The 12392-nt window shown below is 39.8% G+C and overlaps 1 protein-coding gene across 1 annotated transcript in view; it reads left to right on the forward strand.

Moving 5' to 3' along the window:
• Positions 1–12392, forward strand: part of Rint1 (RAD50 interactor 1) — a 38466-nt gene that overhangs the window by 10450 nt on the left and 15624 nt on the right. Inside the window, exons 4-10 of the mRNA XM_075955941.1 lie at positions 1403–1644; positions 5283–5456; positions 5545–5694; positions 7035–7191; positions 9682–9792; positions 9884–10109; positions 10874–11011. Coding sequence (XP_075812056.1) covers positions 1403–1644; positions 5283–5456; positions 5545–5694; positions 7035–7191; positions 9682–9792; positions 9884–10109; positions 10874–11011 — 1198 coding nt within the window. The remainder of the gene's footprint in view (positions 1–1402; positions 1645–5282; positions 5457–5544; positions 5695–7034; positions 7192–9681; positions 9793–9883; positions 10110–10873; positions 11012–12392) is intronic.

The following is a 12392-nucleotide window of genomic DNA, read 5'->3' on the forward strand; positions in this document are numbered from 1 at the left end:
TAGTATCCATGTTCATCTTTCTGGGTCTGTCAGGGTTACCTCACCCAGGATGGTTTTACTGAAGGTATTTATCAGCTGTAGAAGTTCCCTGGTAAAGTTTTTGGGGGTCACTTATGTATACTATCATATCATCTGAAAATAGCCAAAATTTGACTTCTCCCTTTCCAATTTGAATCCTCTTGATCTCTTTTTGTTGTCTTAGTGCACTAGCCAGAACTTCAAGAACTATGTTGAATGGATATGGAGAGAGTGGACAGCCTTGCCTTGTTCCTAATTCTAGTGGAATCGCTTTGAGTTTCTCACCATTTAATTTGGTGTCGGCTTGCTGTATGTTGCTTTTATTATGTTTAGATATGTTCCTTGTATTCCTGATCTCTCCAAGACCTTTATCATGAAGGGGTGTTGGATTTTGTCAAATGCTTTTCCGTTTCTAATGAGATGACCATGTGTTTTTCTTCTTTCAGTTTGTTTATATGGTAGAGTACATTGATAGATTTTCGTATGTTGAACAATCCCTGCATCTGTGGGATAAAGCCAACTTGATCATGGTGGATGATTTTTTTTATGTGTTTTTTGATTCAGTTTGCCAGTATTTTATTGAGTATTTTTGCATCTATGTTCATGAGTGAGATTGGTCTGTAATTGTCTTTCTTGTGGTTTTAGTATCAGGGTAACTAGCCTCATAAAAAGAGTTTGTAATGTTCGTTCTGTTTCTATTATGTGGAACACTTTGAGGAGTATAGGTATTAGCTATTCTTTGAAGTTCTGGTAGACTTCTGCACTGAAACCATCCGGCCCTGGCCTTTTTTCAGAGGTTTCTTTTTCTTTTTTTTTTCCTTTTGAAGATTTATTTATTATGTGTACAGATTTCTGCTTGCATTTATGCCTGCAGGCCAGAAGATGGTATGAGATCTCATTACAGATGGTTGTGAGAATTGGGCATTGAACTCAGGACCTCTGGAAGAGCAGCCAGTGCTCTTAACCACTGAGCCATCTCTCCAGTCCTCTTTTGATGTAGTCTTATATCTAGGGTGGCCTAGAACTCAATAAATAGCACAGGCTGACCTTGAATTCCTGATTGTTCAACTTCTACCTCCCAAGTGCTGGGACGGAAGGTGTGTGCCAGCACACCTAACCAAACCTTTTGTTTAAAGGGTTTTTATGTTTTGTTTTTAAGATAAACTCTCATTACATAACCATGGTTGGCCTGAAACTCACACATAGCCTCAAACTTACAAGGTTTTCCTGCACCTACCTTTTGAGTGTTGAGATTAAAGATTTATACCACTGTACCCAGCTAGCTTGAAATTTTTAATACTTTCAGTTCTTTTGGAACATGATTTTGGTAAAGACTAAACTAACAAAATTTTACCTCATTGCTAATATTTTTGTGTGTTGTTAGGTACTTGCAATTTCGTCAGAAATCCCTAAAAGAATTCAAAGTGCTTTAAAAGATGCAGAAGTATCCAGACACGTTCTTAGTCAGTTTCTGGAGCAGGAAACTCCTCTCTTCAGCTCCATCACCAGCCATTTGCTGACTGCACAGCCCTGGATGGACGACCTCAGTGCCATGATCAGCCAGATAGAAGAGATCGAGCAGCATCTCACGTACCTTAAGTGGGTTTCCCAGATCGAAGAGCTAAGGTAGGTGGGCATTATTATCATAATTATTGCTTCCTTTGAGCCTCTGTCTCAGAGAGTGTGTGTATGCTGTTAAATAATCGAGTTAATTAAAGATTATAATTTTTACTAGTTGTTAGGAAAATGGCATTATGGTAATGAGTAGTCTGCTCTGTTGTGAATGAACATAAACTTTTCAGGGAGCTTAAATTGTGTTTGAAAGAAAGTACTCTAAATAAGTTAAAAAAATTTAAGGCTACGCATGCCTTTAATCCCTGTGCTTGGGAGGTGAGGCAGGTGGATCTCTGTGAGTTCCTGTCTGGTCTACAGAGTTCTAGGACAGCCAAGACTACACAGAGAAACCCTGCCTTGAAAAACTAAAAAAATTAAAAAGTTAAAAAAAAAAATTTAAGGCTCAAGCAATTGTGTTTTGAACACATGATCAAAACTACTATTTCTTTTCTTTCTTTTCTTATTACTGTATGCATATGGTGCACATAATATACATGCAGGCAAAGCACTTGTAAACATAAAATATGAATAAATAAATAATTGGCTGTGTGGTGGTATTTTATACCTTTAATTCCAATACCTAGGAGGCAGAGGCAGGCAGATCTCTGTAAATTCGAGGCCAGCCTGATCCATAGTGTGAGTTTCAGGACAGCCAGGGCTACACAAATCCTGTCTTGAAAAACCAATACTATCTATCAATCAGTCAATCAATCAATCAATCAATCCTGTCTTGAAAAACCAAAATAATAAGTAAAGGAATGAATAAATGAATGAGCGAATGAATACATAAATAAATGCTTAAAAAAGAACTGTGAGCCTAACATATAATCCCCAACATGAGAAGCAGGGAGATTGCTGCGTGTTTTGGGTCAGCTTTGTTTACATAGTGACTTCCAGAAAACCCAGGATACTTACTGAGACCTGATTTCCAAAACAACAGCAAGCAAAAATAACTACATAATTTGGCCAATGTGATGGTTCAAACATGACATTTTAGTTTTGGGGAGGCCAAGACAGAGGATAGCAAGTTCACTTCAATAGCAGCTTAGGGCTTCATGGCCAGACCTTTCCTAAAAACAAACAGACAGATACCCACCCCCAAACAATGCACTATTATTAGATGAATAATAGAGTGAAATACCTATGAATAGGGAAAAATAAGAAAGTTATTTTGATAAAAAGAGAAATAAAGTTCACATCTGTTTTGTGAACACCACAGGTTGATTCTATCTGGTCAGAGCAACGTTTCTGCCTAAATGGGGAGATTATTCTGCTTCACGGTATGGTCTCCACCCCTTCCAAATTGTACATTGGTTGTCTTCGTTTATTTTATTTTTATTATTATTATTGTTTTTTTGAGACAGGTTTCTCTGTGTAGCTTTTGTGCCTGTAGACTAGGTTGGCCTCCAACTCATAGAGATCTATCTACCTCTGCTTCTCGAGTGCTGGCTTGAAAGGCGTGCACCACCACCACCTGATGCTTTTTATTTTTAAGACAGAGCCTTACTATGTAATCCTGACTTCTTGGAACTTACTATGTAGACCAGGCTTCTGGCATCAAACTCACAGAGATTTGCTCTAGTCATTGAGGTTTTTTTTTTTTTCTTTTCTGTTTTGGGGGCCTGCTACCCAGCTCCCAAATAAATACACATGGAGGCTTATTCTTTCTTATGGCCTTAGGTTGCTTTGTTTCTATCCAACTTTTAAAAAATTATCCTGTCTGCCTCTGGGCTTTTTTTTTTTTTTTTTTTTTTTTTTTTTTTTTTTTTTTTGATTTTTCGAGGCAGGGTTTCTATGTGGTTTTTTGGAGCCTGTCCTGGAACTAGCTCTTGTAGACCAGGCTGGTCTCGAACTCACAGAGATCCGCCTGCCTCTGCCTCCCGAGTGCTGGGATTAAAGGCGTGCGCCACCACCGCCCGGCTTGCCTCTGGGCTTTTATCTTTCTCTATCCTATATACCTTTCTTTACTTCTTACTCCGTGGCTTGCTGAGTAACTGGGTGGCTGGCCCCTGGTGTCTTCTCTCTTCTTTTATTCCTTGATCTTTTCTTCCCAGATTTCTCCTCTTATTTATTCTCTCTGCCTGCCAGCCATGCCCCATCCTTTTTCCTGTCTACCTATTGGCTGTTCAGCTCTTTATTAGACCAATCTGATGTTTTAGACAGGCAAAGTAACACAGCTTTACAGAGTTAAACAAATACAACATAAAAGAATGCAGCACATCTTTGCATCATTAAGCAAATTAACACATTTTCAACTAATATTCTATAACAATCTACCGATATCCACATACTGGGTGCTAAGATTAAAGGTGTGCACTCTTGTGCCTGCCTCATTTTTTAATTGGAGGTCTAGGCAGGTCTTATGACTTATAAATTCCTGAACCTCCTGCCTCTATTTCCTCAGTGTACGGTGCAAGGATTACATGCTGTGTCGCTGTGCCTGGCTACATTTGTACATTTCTTTAGCATGATGGTCTTTATTTTAATTTAATGAGCTCTTAGCTTGGAATACCTTCTTTTTTGGATGTAGAAATGGTAACTATGGTGCAAAGTATATAAAAACTGAAGGATACTTTACTTCAGTGTCCCAGTGCTAATTACATTATCCATGAAATGTGACCCATCTGTCCTCTCAGGAGGAGTGGGAGGGACAGGTAGATGACATCTGAAGAACAGGCTGCTTTTAAGAGGATGTAAAGGAAGGAACTCGGGTTCCTTCAGATGTGAGTGTCTTATAAAGAGGATGTAAAGGAAGGAACTCGGGTTCCTTCAGATGCGAGTGTCTTATAAAGTAAGTAGCTAGCTCACGGCCATGCTTCATTCTTCCTTAGATGACAGAGAAAGTTTTTTTTTCTTTTTTCCTTTTTTTTCCCCTCCGAGACAGAGTTTCTCTGTGTAGCCCTGGTTGTCCTGGAACTCTCTCTGTGGACCAGGCTAGCCTTGAATTTACAGAGATCTTCCTGCCTCTGCCTCCCAAGAGCTGGGATTAAAGGTGTGCGCCACCACTGCTTGACTGAGAAAGTTTTTTAGAGATTAAAATTGTTCCAAGGGATTTGGGTGATGTTTAATCAGTGAAGTGCTTTCTGTGTAAGCATAAATATCCTGAGTTCAGTCTCCAGCTCCTGCATGAGAAAGCTAGCTGTGGGGGACAGAAAGAAGGACTCCTGGAGCTGGCCAGACAGACAATGCAGACTCTAGACTCCAGATGAGTTGGTGAAATTCAGGTTCAATGAAGAGACCATGTCTCAAAGATAAGGTGGAGAATGGTTGAGAAAGACACCTGCCATTCACCTTGGGGTCTCCACACAGGTGTATACACACATACACACACACAGACAGGTCTGCACACACACATACACACACGTACACACATACACACACACAGACAGGTCTGCACACACACACACAGGTGTAAACACATACACACAAAGACAGGTACACACACATGCACACATATACATGCAGACATCCACACACATACATACACACAGACACACACAGACAGGTCCACACACACACATTCACACAGGTGTGTACACACACACAAAGACAGGTACACACACACACACACATCCACACAGGTGTACACACACAAACTAGCTCATTCCACTAAAAGCTCTCATTAACACATGTTCTGCTTTGTCTTACAGTGATAACATTCAGCAATACCTGATGACCAATAATGTGCCAGAGGCAGCCTCTATCCTGGTGACCATGACAGAAGTTGACATCAAGCTTCAGGAGTCATCTTGTACTCATCTTCTTAGTTTCGTGAGAGCGACAGTCAAATTCTGGCATAAAATTCTCAAGGACAAGCTTACCAGGCAGGAAATATCTTGTGGTGATTGTTTTCTGATGGATATTTGGTAATTTAATGGCATCATATGAAATAATGTTTCTTTTCTGTTACAGTGATTTTGAGGAAATTTTAGCACAGCTTCATTGGCCGTTCATCACACACACCCAGTCTCAGACTGTTGGCATAAGCCGGCCTGCTGGTGCGCCTGAGCTGTATGGTACCCTGGAGACCCTGTTTTGTCAACTGTTGAAACTTCAAGCCTCGTATCTTTGTTGGAGTGGAAAACTTGATAAAACTTCTTCCTGTAGTAGATTTGTGGCTAATGATTAAATCATTCTGGGCAAATGGCAGAGTGGTAGAGTATGAAGGAGGCAGTGGAATTATCTCCAGTACCAGGGGAAAGTTTTCAAAGTGTCCATAAGCCAAATCGAGGGTCCTGGGTTAGACTTGATGTGCTTGTTGGAGAATATATATTCTCTTTGAAAAATGAATTTTCTGGGAGTGGGAGGGCTGTAAAAAAAGAATTCTGAGATCAACAACTGTCTTAGCCAGTGTTCTTTTGCCATGAAGAGACACCATGGCCACAGGAACTCTTATAAAGACCCTTTAGTTGGGTCTGACTTAGTTTCAGAGGTATAGTCCATTGTTGTCATGGCGGGAAACATGGTGCTGGAGAAGGAGCTTAGACAGCAGGAAGAGGGAGACACTGGGCCTATCCTGAGCGATTGAAACCCCCAAAGCCCACCTCTAGTGACACACTTCCTCCAAGGCTACAGCTATTCCAATAAGGCCATACACCTAATCCCTGTCAAATTGTATCCCTTCCTAATGACCAAACATTTAAATATTTGAGCCTGTGTTGGCCATTCTTATTCAAACCACCACAGTAACTGGTCAATGTTGGCATTACAGGTCTTTTAGAACAATAAAACAAATAAGCAATAGGAAACAAAAAAACCTTAGAAAGTATTAATCAAATGATTGTGTAAGTTGATTTTCTTACCATTGATTGATTCTAAAAACCTTTTATATTTTCATTTATTTTTTATTTTGTGAGTATAAATGTTTTGCCAATATCTGTGTATCATGTGCATGCCTTGTGCCTGTTGAAGTCAGAAAAGTACATCAGATGCCCTGATGCTATGGTTAAGGATGTTTGTGAGTAATGATGTGGGTGCTGGGAATCCAGCCTGGATTCTCTGCAAGAGCAACAAGTGTTCTCCTTCCCCCACCCCCCCTTTGGTTTTCCGAGACAAGGTTTCTCTGTAGCTTTGGAGCCTGTCCTGGAACTAGCTCTGTAGATCAGGCTGTCCTTGAACTCACAGAGATCCTTCTGCCACTTCTTCCCGAGTGCTGGGATTAAAGGCATGCACCATCACTGCCTGGCTGCAGCAAGTGTTCTTAACCATGGGGTCATGTCTCCAGTCCCATAAACCTTTTTAGGTTTAAATTCAATATAAAGTTAGATTTTTCATTACTTGTATTAAACCTTTTGCTAAGTATTAATATATTTGATGGAAACTTTTTTTGTGTGTATGTATGTGTGTACACTTAGGTGTATAAATGTGATTTTGATTCTTTTTCCTTGACTTGACTGTGTCAGAGATGAATTATTAACTGAGCCAAAACAACTCCCAGAAAAATATTCTCTTCCTCCATGCCCTTCTGTGATCCTGCCCATCCAGATCATGCTGACTCCCCTTCAGAAGAGATTCAGGTACCACTTCAGAGGAAGCCGGCAGACGAACGTCATCAGCAAGGTGCGCTTCTCTATTTCCTTTTTTCTTTTCTTTTTGAGATGGTCCAAGAAGAACCCCAGACTGGCCCCAAACTGAGCTCCCTTTGCATCTGCCTCCTGAGTACTGGGATTACATGTATGTGTCACGATATCCCTTTGCCGTGTTTTCATTAAATGTTACCTGTGCCAGGGTGTTTAAGTTAAAAACTGGTCTCTATACATGTTTCTGTTTTCCCTAAAAGGCTAAATACCTGCCTCATGACTGCCCTTTGTAGCCTTCACACGTTGTCAGAATTGCTGCTCTCTTTGGGACATTGACCAATTTCTCACATTTACATTTGGGCAAGCAGACTTTACAACCAGATCTATGCCACACTTTACTGTACAGACCGCTCCTGTAGATGCATAGAGTAAATAACTGTGAGTTCCACAAGATAGTGCATTGGCTGATGAATAGACAGGCCAGTGCCAAAGTGACTCATAGCTGCAGAAGAGGCATCCTGGCAGTAAGGGATGGAATAATTTAAAGGAAATTGTTAGCAGCTTTTGAACTGAGGGACCACATCAGATTTTTGATTTTGAACAGGACCACCTGTTGATGCTTTTCTGTAATTATAATTTACAAGGATAAGGGCACTGTCTTGTTTATTCTTGATGTTTGCTGCAGCCAATACAGCGCATGGGGCAGGGTTCCAGGTATTTACATGTCATATGAATGAACTTAATGTTTGTACTTTATGGGTTTTCTTTTTGGATAGAGTGTTGTTGGAATAGCAGAATAATTTAGTACTCAGTAGTAAATGAGGCATAACATAAACCGAACATGTAGAAAGGCAATAATATAATTTGGTGTAAGAAAATTTTGAGTTGTGTTGGCTTAGTTTAAAAGTGTGATCCTAATGAAGTTAGTGCACTGTCACTAGACCTAAAATGAGACAATCCTCGAGATTAGATGCTGCCCTTATTTGTATGCCCAACTTTTAGAACACCATAGGCATTAACAGCATTTTTTTTCCTCAGTGCTGGGGACTGAACTCAGGGCCTTGCACATGCTAGACAAGTGTTCTATCCCTGAGTTATACCCCCAACTTAGTATGTTTTTGAGTTCTTGTCTAGAAAAACTTGAGATGTTTGCAGAATCCTTTCTAAAGACAATTTAAAGTGCTTTATGTGGGGCTGGTGAGGTGGCCTAGTGGGTGAAGCCATACATACCTCCAAGCCTGGCAGCAGGAGTTTGATCCCCAGGACCCACACTGTGGCAAGAGAGAACTGACTACTAAGGTTGTCTTCTGAGTGCCACTGTACACTGTGTCTCTGTGTACCCCCATACACACACGTGCAAATGTGCATGTCTACACAGAGGAAAAATGTAATATAAATTTTAAATTCTTGGTACATTTTAAGGCTTAGATATATTTAATGTAGACCACCTGACTTTCCCCCTTTATGTTTTGAAAAGAGAAAGCTGAAGAACATCATGTTTAAAACTTATCTGGGGATGTAGCTCATTCTAAGTATTTAGCATGCTTGCCTAGCTCACATGAAGACCTAGGTTTGCTCCCCTGCACCACATAAACCACATGAAATCCTCAAATGAGGGAGGTAGAGCAGAAGATCAGAAGTTCATCATCCTCAGAGTTTGAGTTTAGCATAAGCTGTATGAGATCCTATCCCCCAAAAACTTTTTTTCTTAATTTTTTTTTTTTTTTTTTTGGTTTTTCAATACAGGGTTTCTCTGTGGCTTTGGAGCCTGTCCTGGAACTAGCTCTTGTAGACCAGGCTGGTCTCGAACTCACAGAGATCCGCCTGCCCCAGCCTCCCAAGTGCTGGGATTAAAGGCGTGCGCCACCACTGCCCGGCTCCCAAAAACTTTTTTTGAAATGCTATTTCAACAGTTTCAAAGATATTAGTTGTTTGTAGTACCTCATCATGCTAGGTTTGGAGGGATGTAAAATAAACCAGCACTTTATTTCTTTCTCCTGTGTAGGTCAGAGGAGCGGCCTATGCGAGTTGGCTCTTGCCCTCTACCATGTCAGGTTGCTAGGTTTGCTCGCAGGCCCCTTCACTCACAGAGCTGTTGTTTGTTTTGTTGTAGAAACTAGGGCTTTGTGTGCGCTGGGCGTATGCTGGTTTCTAAGTGTGTTTGACTGTCTTTTCTTCATTATTGTTGTCATTATGCCCTCCTCCTCTTTTTTGTGGCATTGGGGGTTGAAACCAAGGCTTTTTACATCTAAGTGTATGTTATACTACCAAGCTATATGTGGCTCCAGTGTGGTATTTTAAATTTGTGAGTTTACTTATTTAAGCCACATTATTGGAATTTGTTGAGAGTATATTGGGAAACATTTGATTATGAAGTCTTTTGTGAGTTTGAAGTGCAGGGTAAGAATTACTGTCTTATGTATAGGATTTTTTTAAACTAATTTTTGTCTGTTTACAATTAAATGCACTTAATTAGAATTTTTATAACTAAAGAGTAAATAAAGAATAGAAACCATTTCTTTTCCCTTAGCCTGAATGGTACTTGACTCAGGTACTCATATGGATTGGAAACCATGCTCACTTTCTGGATGAGAAGATTCAGCCAATATTGGATAAAGCAGGCTCTGTAGTAAATGCCAGGGTAAGAGGCTAAGGCCTTTGCATTTCAGCTTCATTAGAGTTGTTCACGTATCTGACGGACATGATCCCTCATACCTGTCTGTTTCTTTCAGCTCGAGTTTTCCCGGGGCCTTGTGATGCTCGTCCTTGAGAAGCTGGCTTCCGATATACCTTGCCTGCTCTATGATGACAATCTCTTCTGCCATTTGGTGGATGAGGTGTTGTTGTTTGAGAGGGAGCTGCACAGTGTTCATGGCTATCCTAGCACTTTTGCCAGTTGTATGCATATTCTGTCAGAGGAAACCTGTTTTCAGAGATGGTTGACTGTGGAGAGAAAATGTGAGTGCTCATGTGGCCATTGCTTTGGGAGAGCTGTCTCAGTTGTTTTTTTTTTTTTGTTTGTTTGTTTGTTTGCTTCCTTTTTTTATTTTTAGGCAGGGTCTCACTATACAACTTTGGCTGGCCTACGACTCTCTATGTAGACCAAGTTGGCCTCAAACTCATTGAGATCTATATGCCTTTGCCTCCTACGTGTTAGGATTAAAGGCATATACCACCATGTACCACCACTGTCTGGCAATCTGTCTGTTTTTGGTGTGTAAATTTTTTGTTTTTTTTTGTTTTTTTGTTTTTTTCTTTCTCTTTCAGCTCTGAGCAGGAATTATAGGAGCCTGTTTTCTTGGGCAGGATCTATTGAATTACCTTCAAAGACAATCTTCTTTTCTTTCCATGAATCCTCAGGGTTTTTTTTTTCTTTTTTCTTTTTTTCCTTTGGAATTGCAGTCTGCCTGTTAAAATACTGAGTCAGTAGAGGATATTGCTGTTTTATAAATTTTTGGCATATACTGTTTCTATACTATTTCTACCTTTTGTTGATTGTTTTTGGATGTACCACATCTAGACAGCGTAACTATTTTGAGGATTTGAGAGGAGGGAGAATAAGGTATTTTATTTAACTCTAAAGTAGAACATTTTAAGTATAGTGCAATTAGTTAGAGATTGCAAATTTATTTTGTATGAAAAAAATAATTGCTAAAAAGTATAAGTTGATAATTTAAGGATGACTATAACTCCGTGACATGATCTTTCTTTCTTCCTGTTAGTTGCTCTTCAAAAAATGGACTCGATGCTTTCATCAGAGGCTGCTTGGGTATCTCAATATAAAGACATCACTGATGTGGATGAAATGAAGGTTCCAGACTGTGCAGAAGTTTTTATGACTTTACTTTTGGTTATAACTGGTAATTACTGGTCTTTTAATGTATAATATTAGTTTAAAATTAAATTTTTAAGCTGTGTGTGGGGACACACACTTGTAATCCCATCTTGGGAAGTAGAGTCAGGGCAAGAAGACCAAGAGTTCAAGGCCAGTCCCAGCTACAAAGCAAGTTTGAGGTCAGCCTGGGAGATATATATATGACCATCAAACAAAAACAAAACAAACCAAGGAGCAAACAAACAACAAAACTAACTGTAGTAGGTTTGGGGCTTGAGAGGTAGCTCAGCAGATAAGGATCTTGCTGCTCTTGGTAAGCTCCCAGTTTGTAACCTGCTGTAACCTCCTCAGACACCAGGTGTGTGTGGTGCATATGTATACATGCAGGCACACATTCATAAACATAAAAGTGCTAAATCTTTAAAGTAGTACATTTTACCAGGAGGTAGTGGTGCATGCCTTCAATCCTAGCACTTGGGAGGCAGAGGCAGGGGGATCTCTGAGTTCAAGGCCAGCCTGATCTATAGAATAAGTTCCAGGATAGCCAGGGCTACACAGAGAAACCTGTCTCCAAAAACCAAAACCAAATAAACCAAGTAGTACGTTTCACGCGGAATTTTTTTTTTTTTTGTCGTTGTTGTGGTTTGGTAAATAAGGGATCACGGTATAGTAACTTCATGTTTTTTCTATTCTAGTAAAAATCTACGATAGTAGTCTCATGTTTGGTTTTATAATAATTTAGGACTGAGCCAGGTGTGGTAGCATTCACTTTTTATCCCAGCATTATGGAAGAACAGTCTAGAGGATTTGTGACTTTGAGACCATTCTGGTTTATGAATTCCAGGTTACCGCAGATGTATACTGAGATTCTGTCTCAAAATAATGAAATAACAGTAAATGTTAATAATAATATTAATAGTAGCAATAATCAGGCCATTTGAGATGCTATCTCAAAATAATGATAACAACAACAGCATCAATAACTTAGGATGTAAACACTGGTATACATATGAAGGGAAAAAGTCTTGAATAAGGCTGGGCAGTGATGGTTCTTGCCTTTAATCCCAGGACTCACGAGGCAGAGGCAGGCAGATAATTTATGAGTTCTAAGTCAGTCTGGTCTACAGAGTGAGTTCTAGGACAGTAAGGGGCAACACAGAGAAATCCTGTCTCGAAAAACAAGAAACCAACAAAAAAAATTTAAAAAATTCATTGTCATTCTTTTTACAAGTCTTCAGATTTCATTTTATTACTATTATTTTAAAGACTTGATGTGTATGAGTATATACCTGCATGAACGTATATGTACCATGTGTGTGTTTAGTGCCTATAGAGGCCAGAAGGAAATGTTGGGTCCCCTGAAATTGGAGTTAGAGATGGTTGAGAGCTGCCATGGAGGGGCTGAG

This window comes from Microtus pennsylvanicus, chromosome 22 (genome assembly GCF_037038515.1).
Source record: "Microtus pennsylvanicus isolate mMicPen1 chromosome 22, mMicPen1.hap1, whole genome shotgun sequence".
Lineage (NCBI taxonomy): Eukaryota > Metazoa > Chordata > Mammalia > Rodentia > Cricetidae > Microtus > Microtus pennsylvanicus.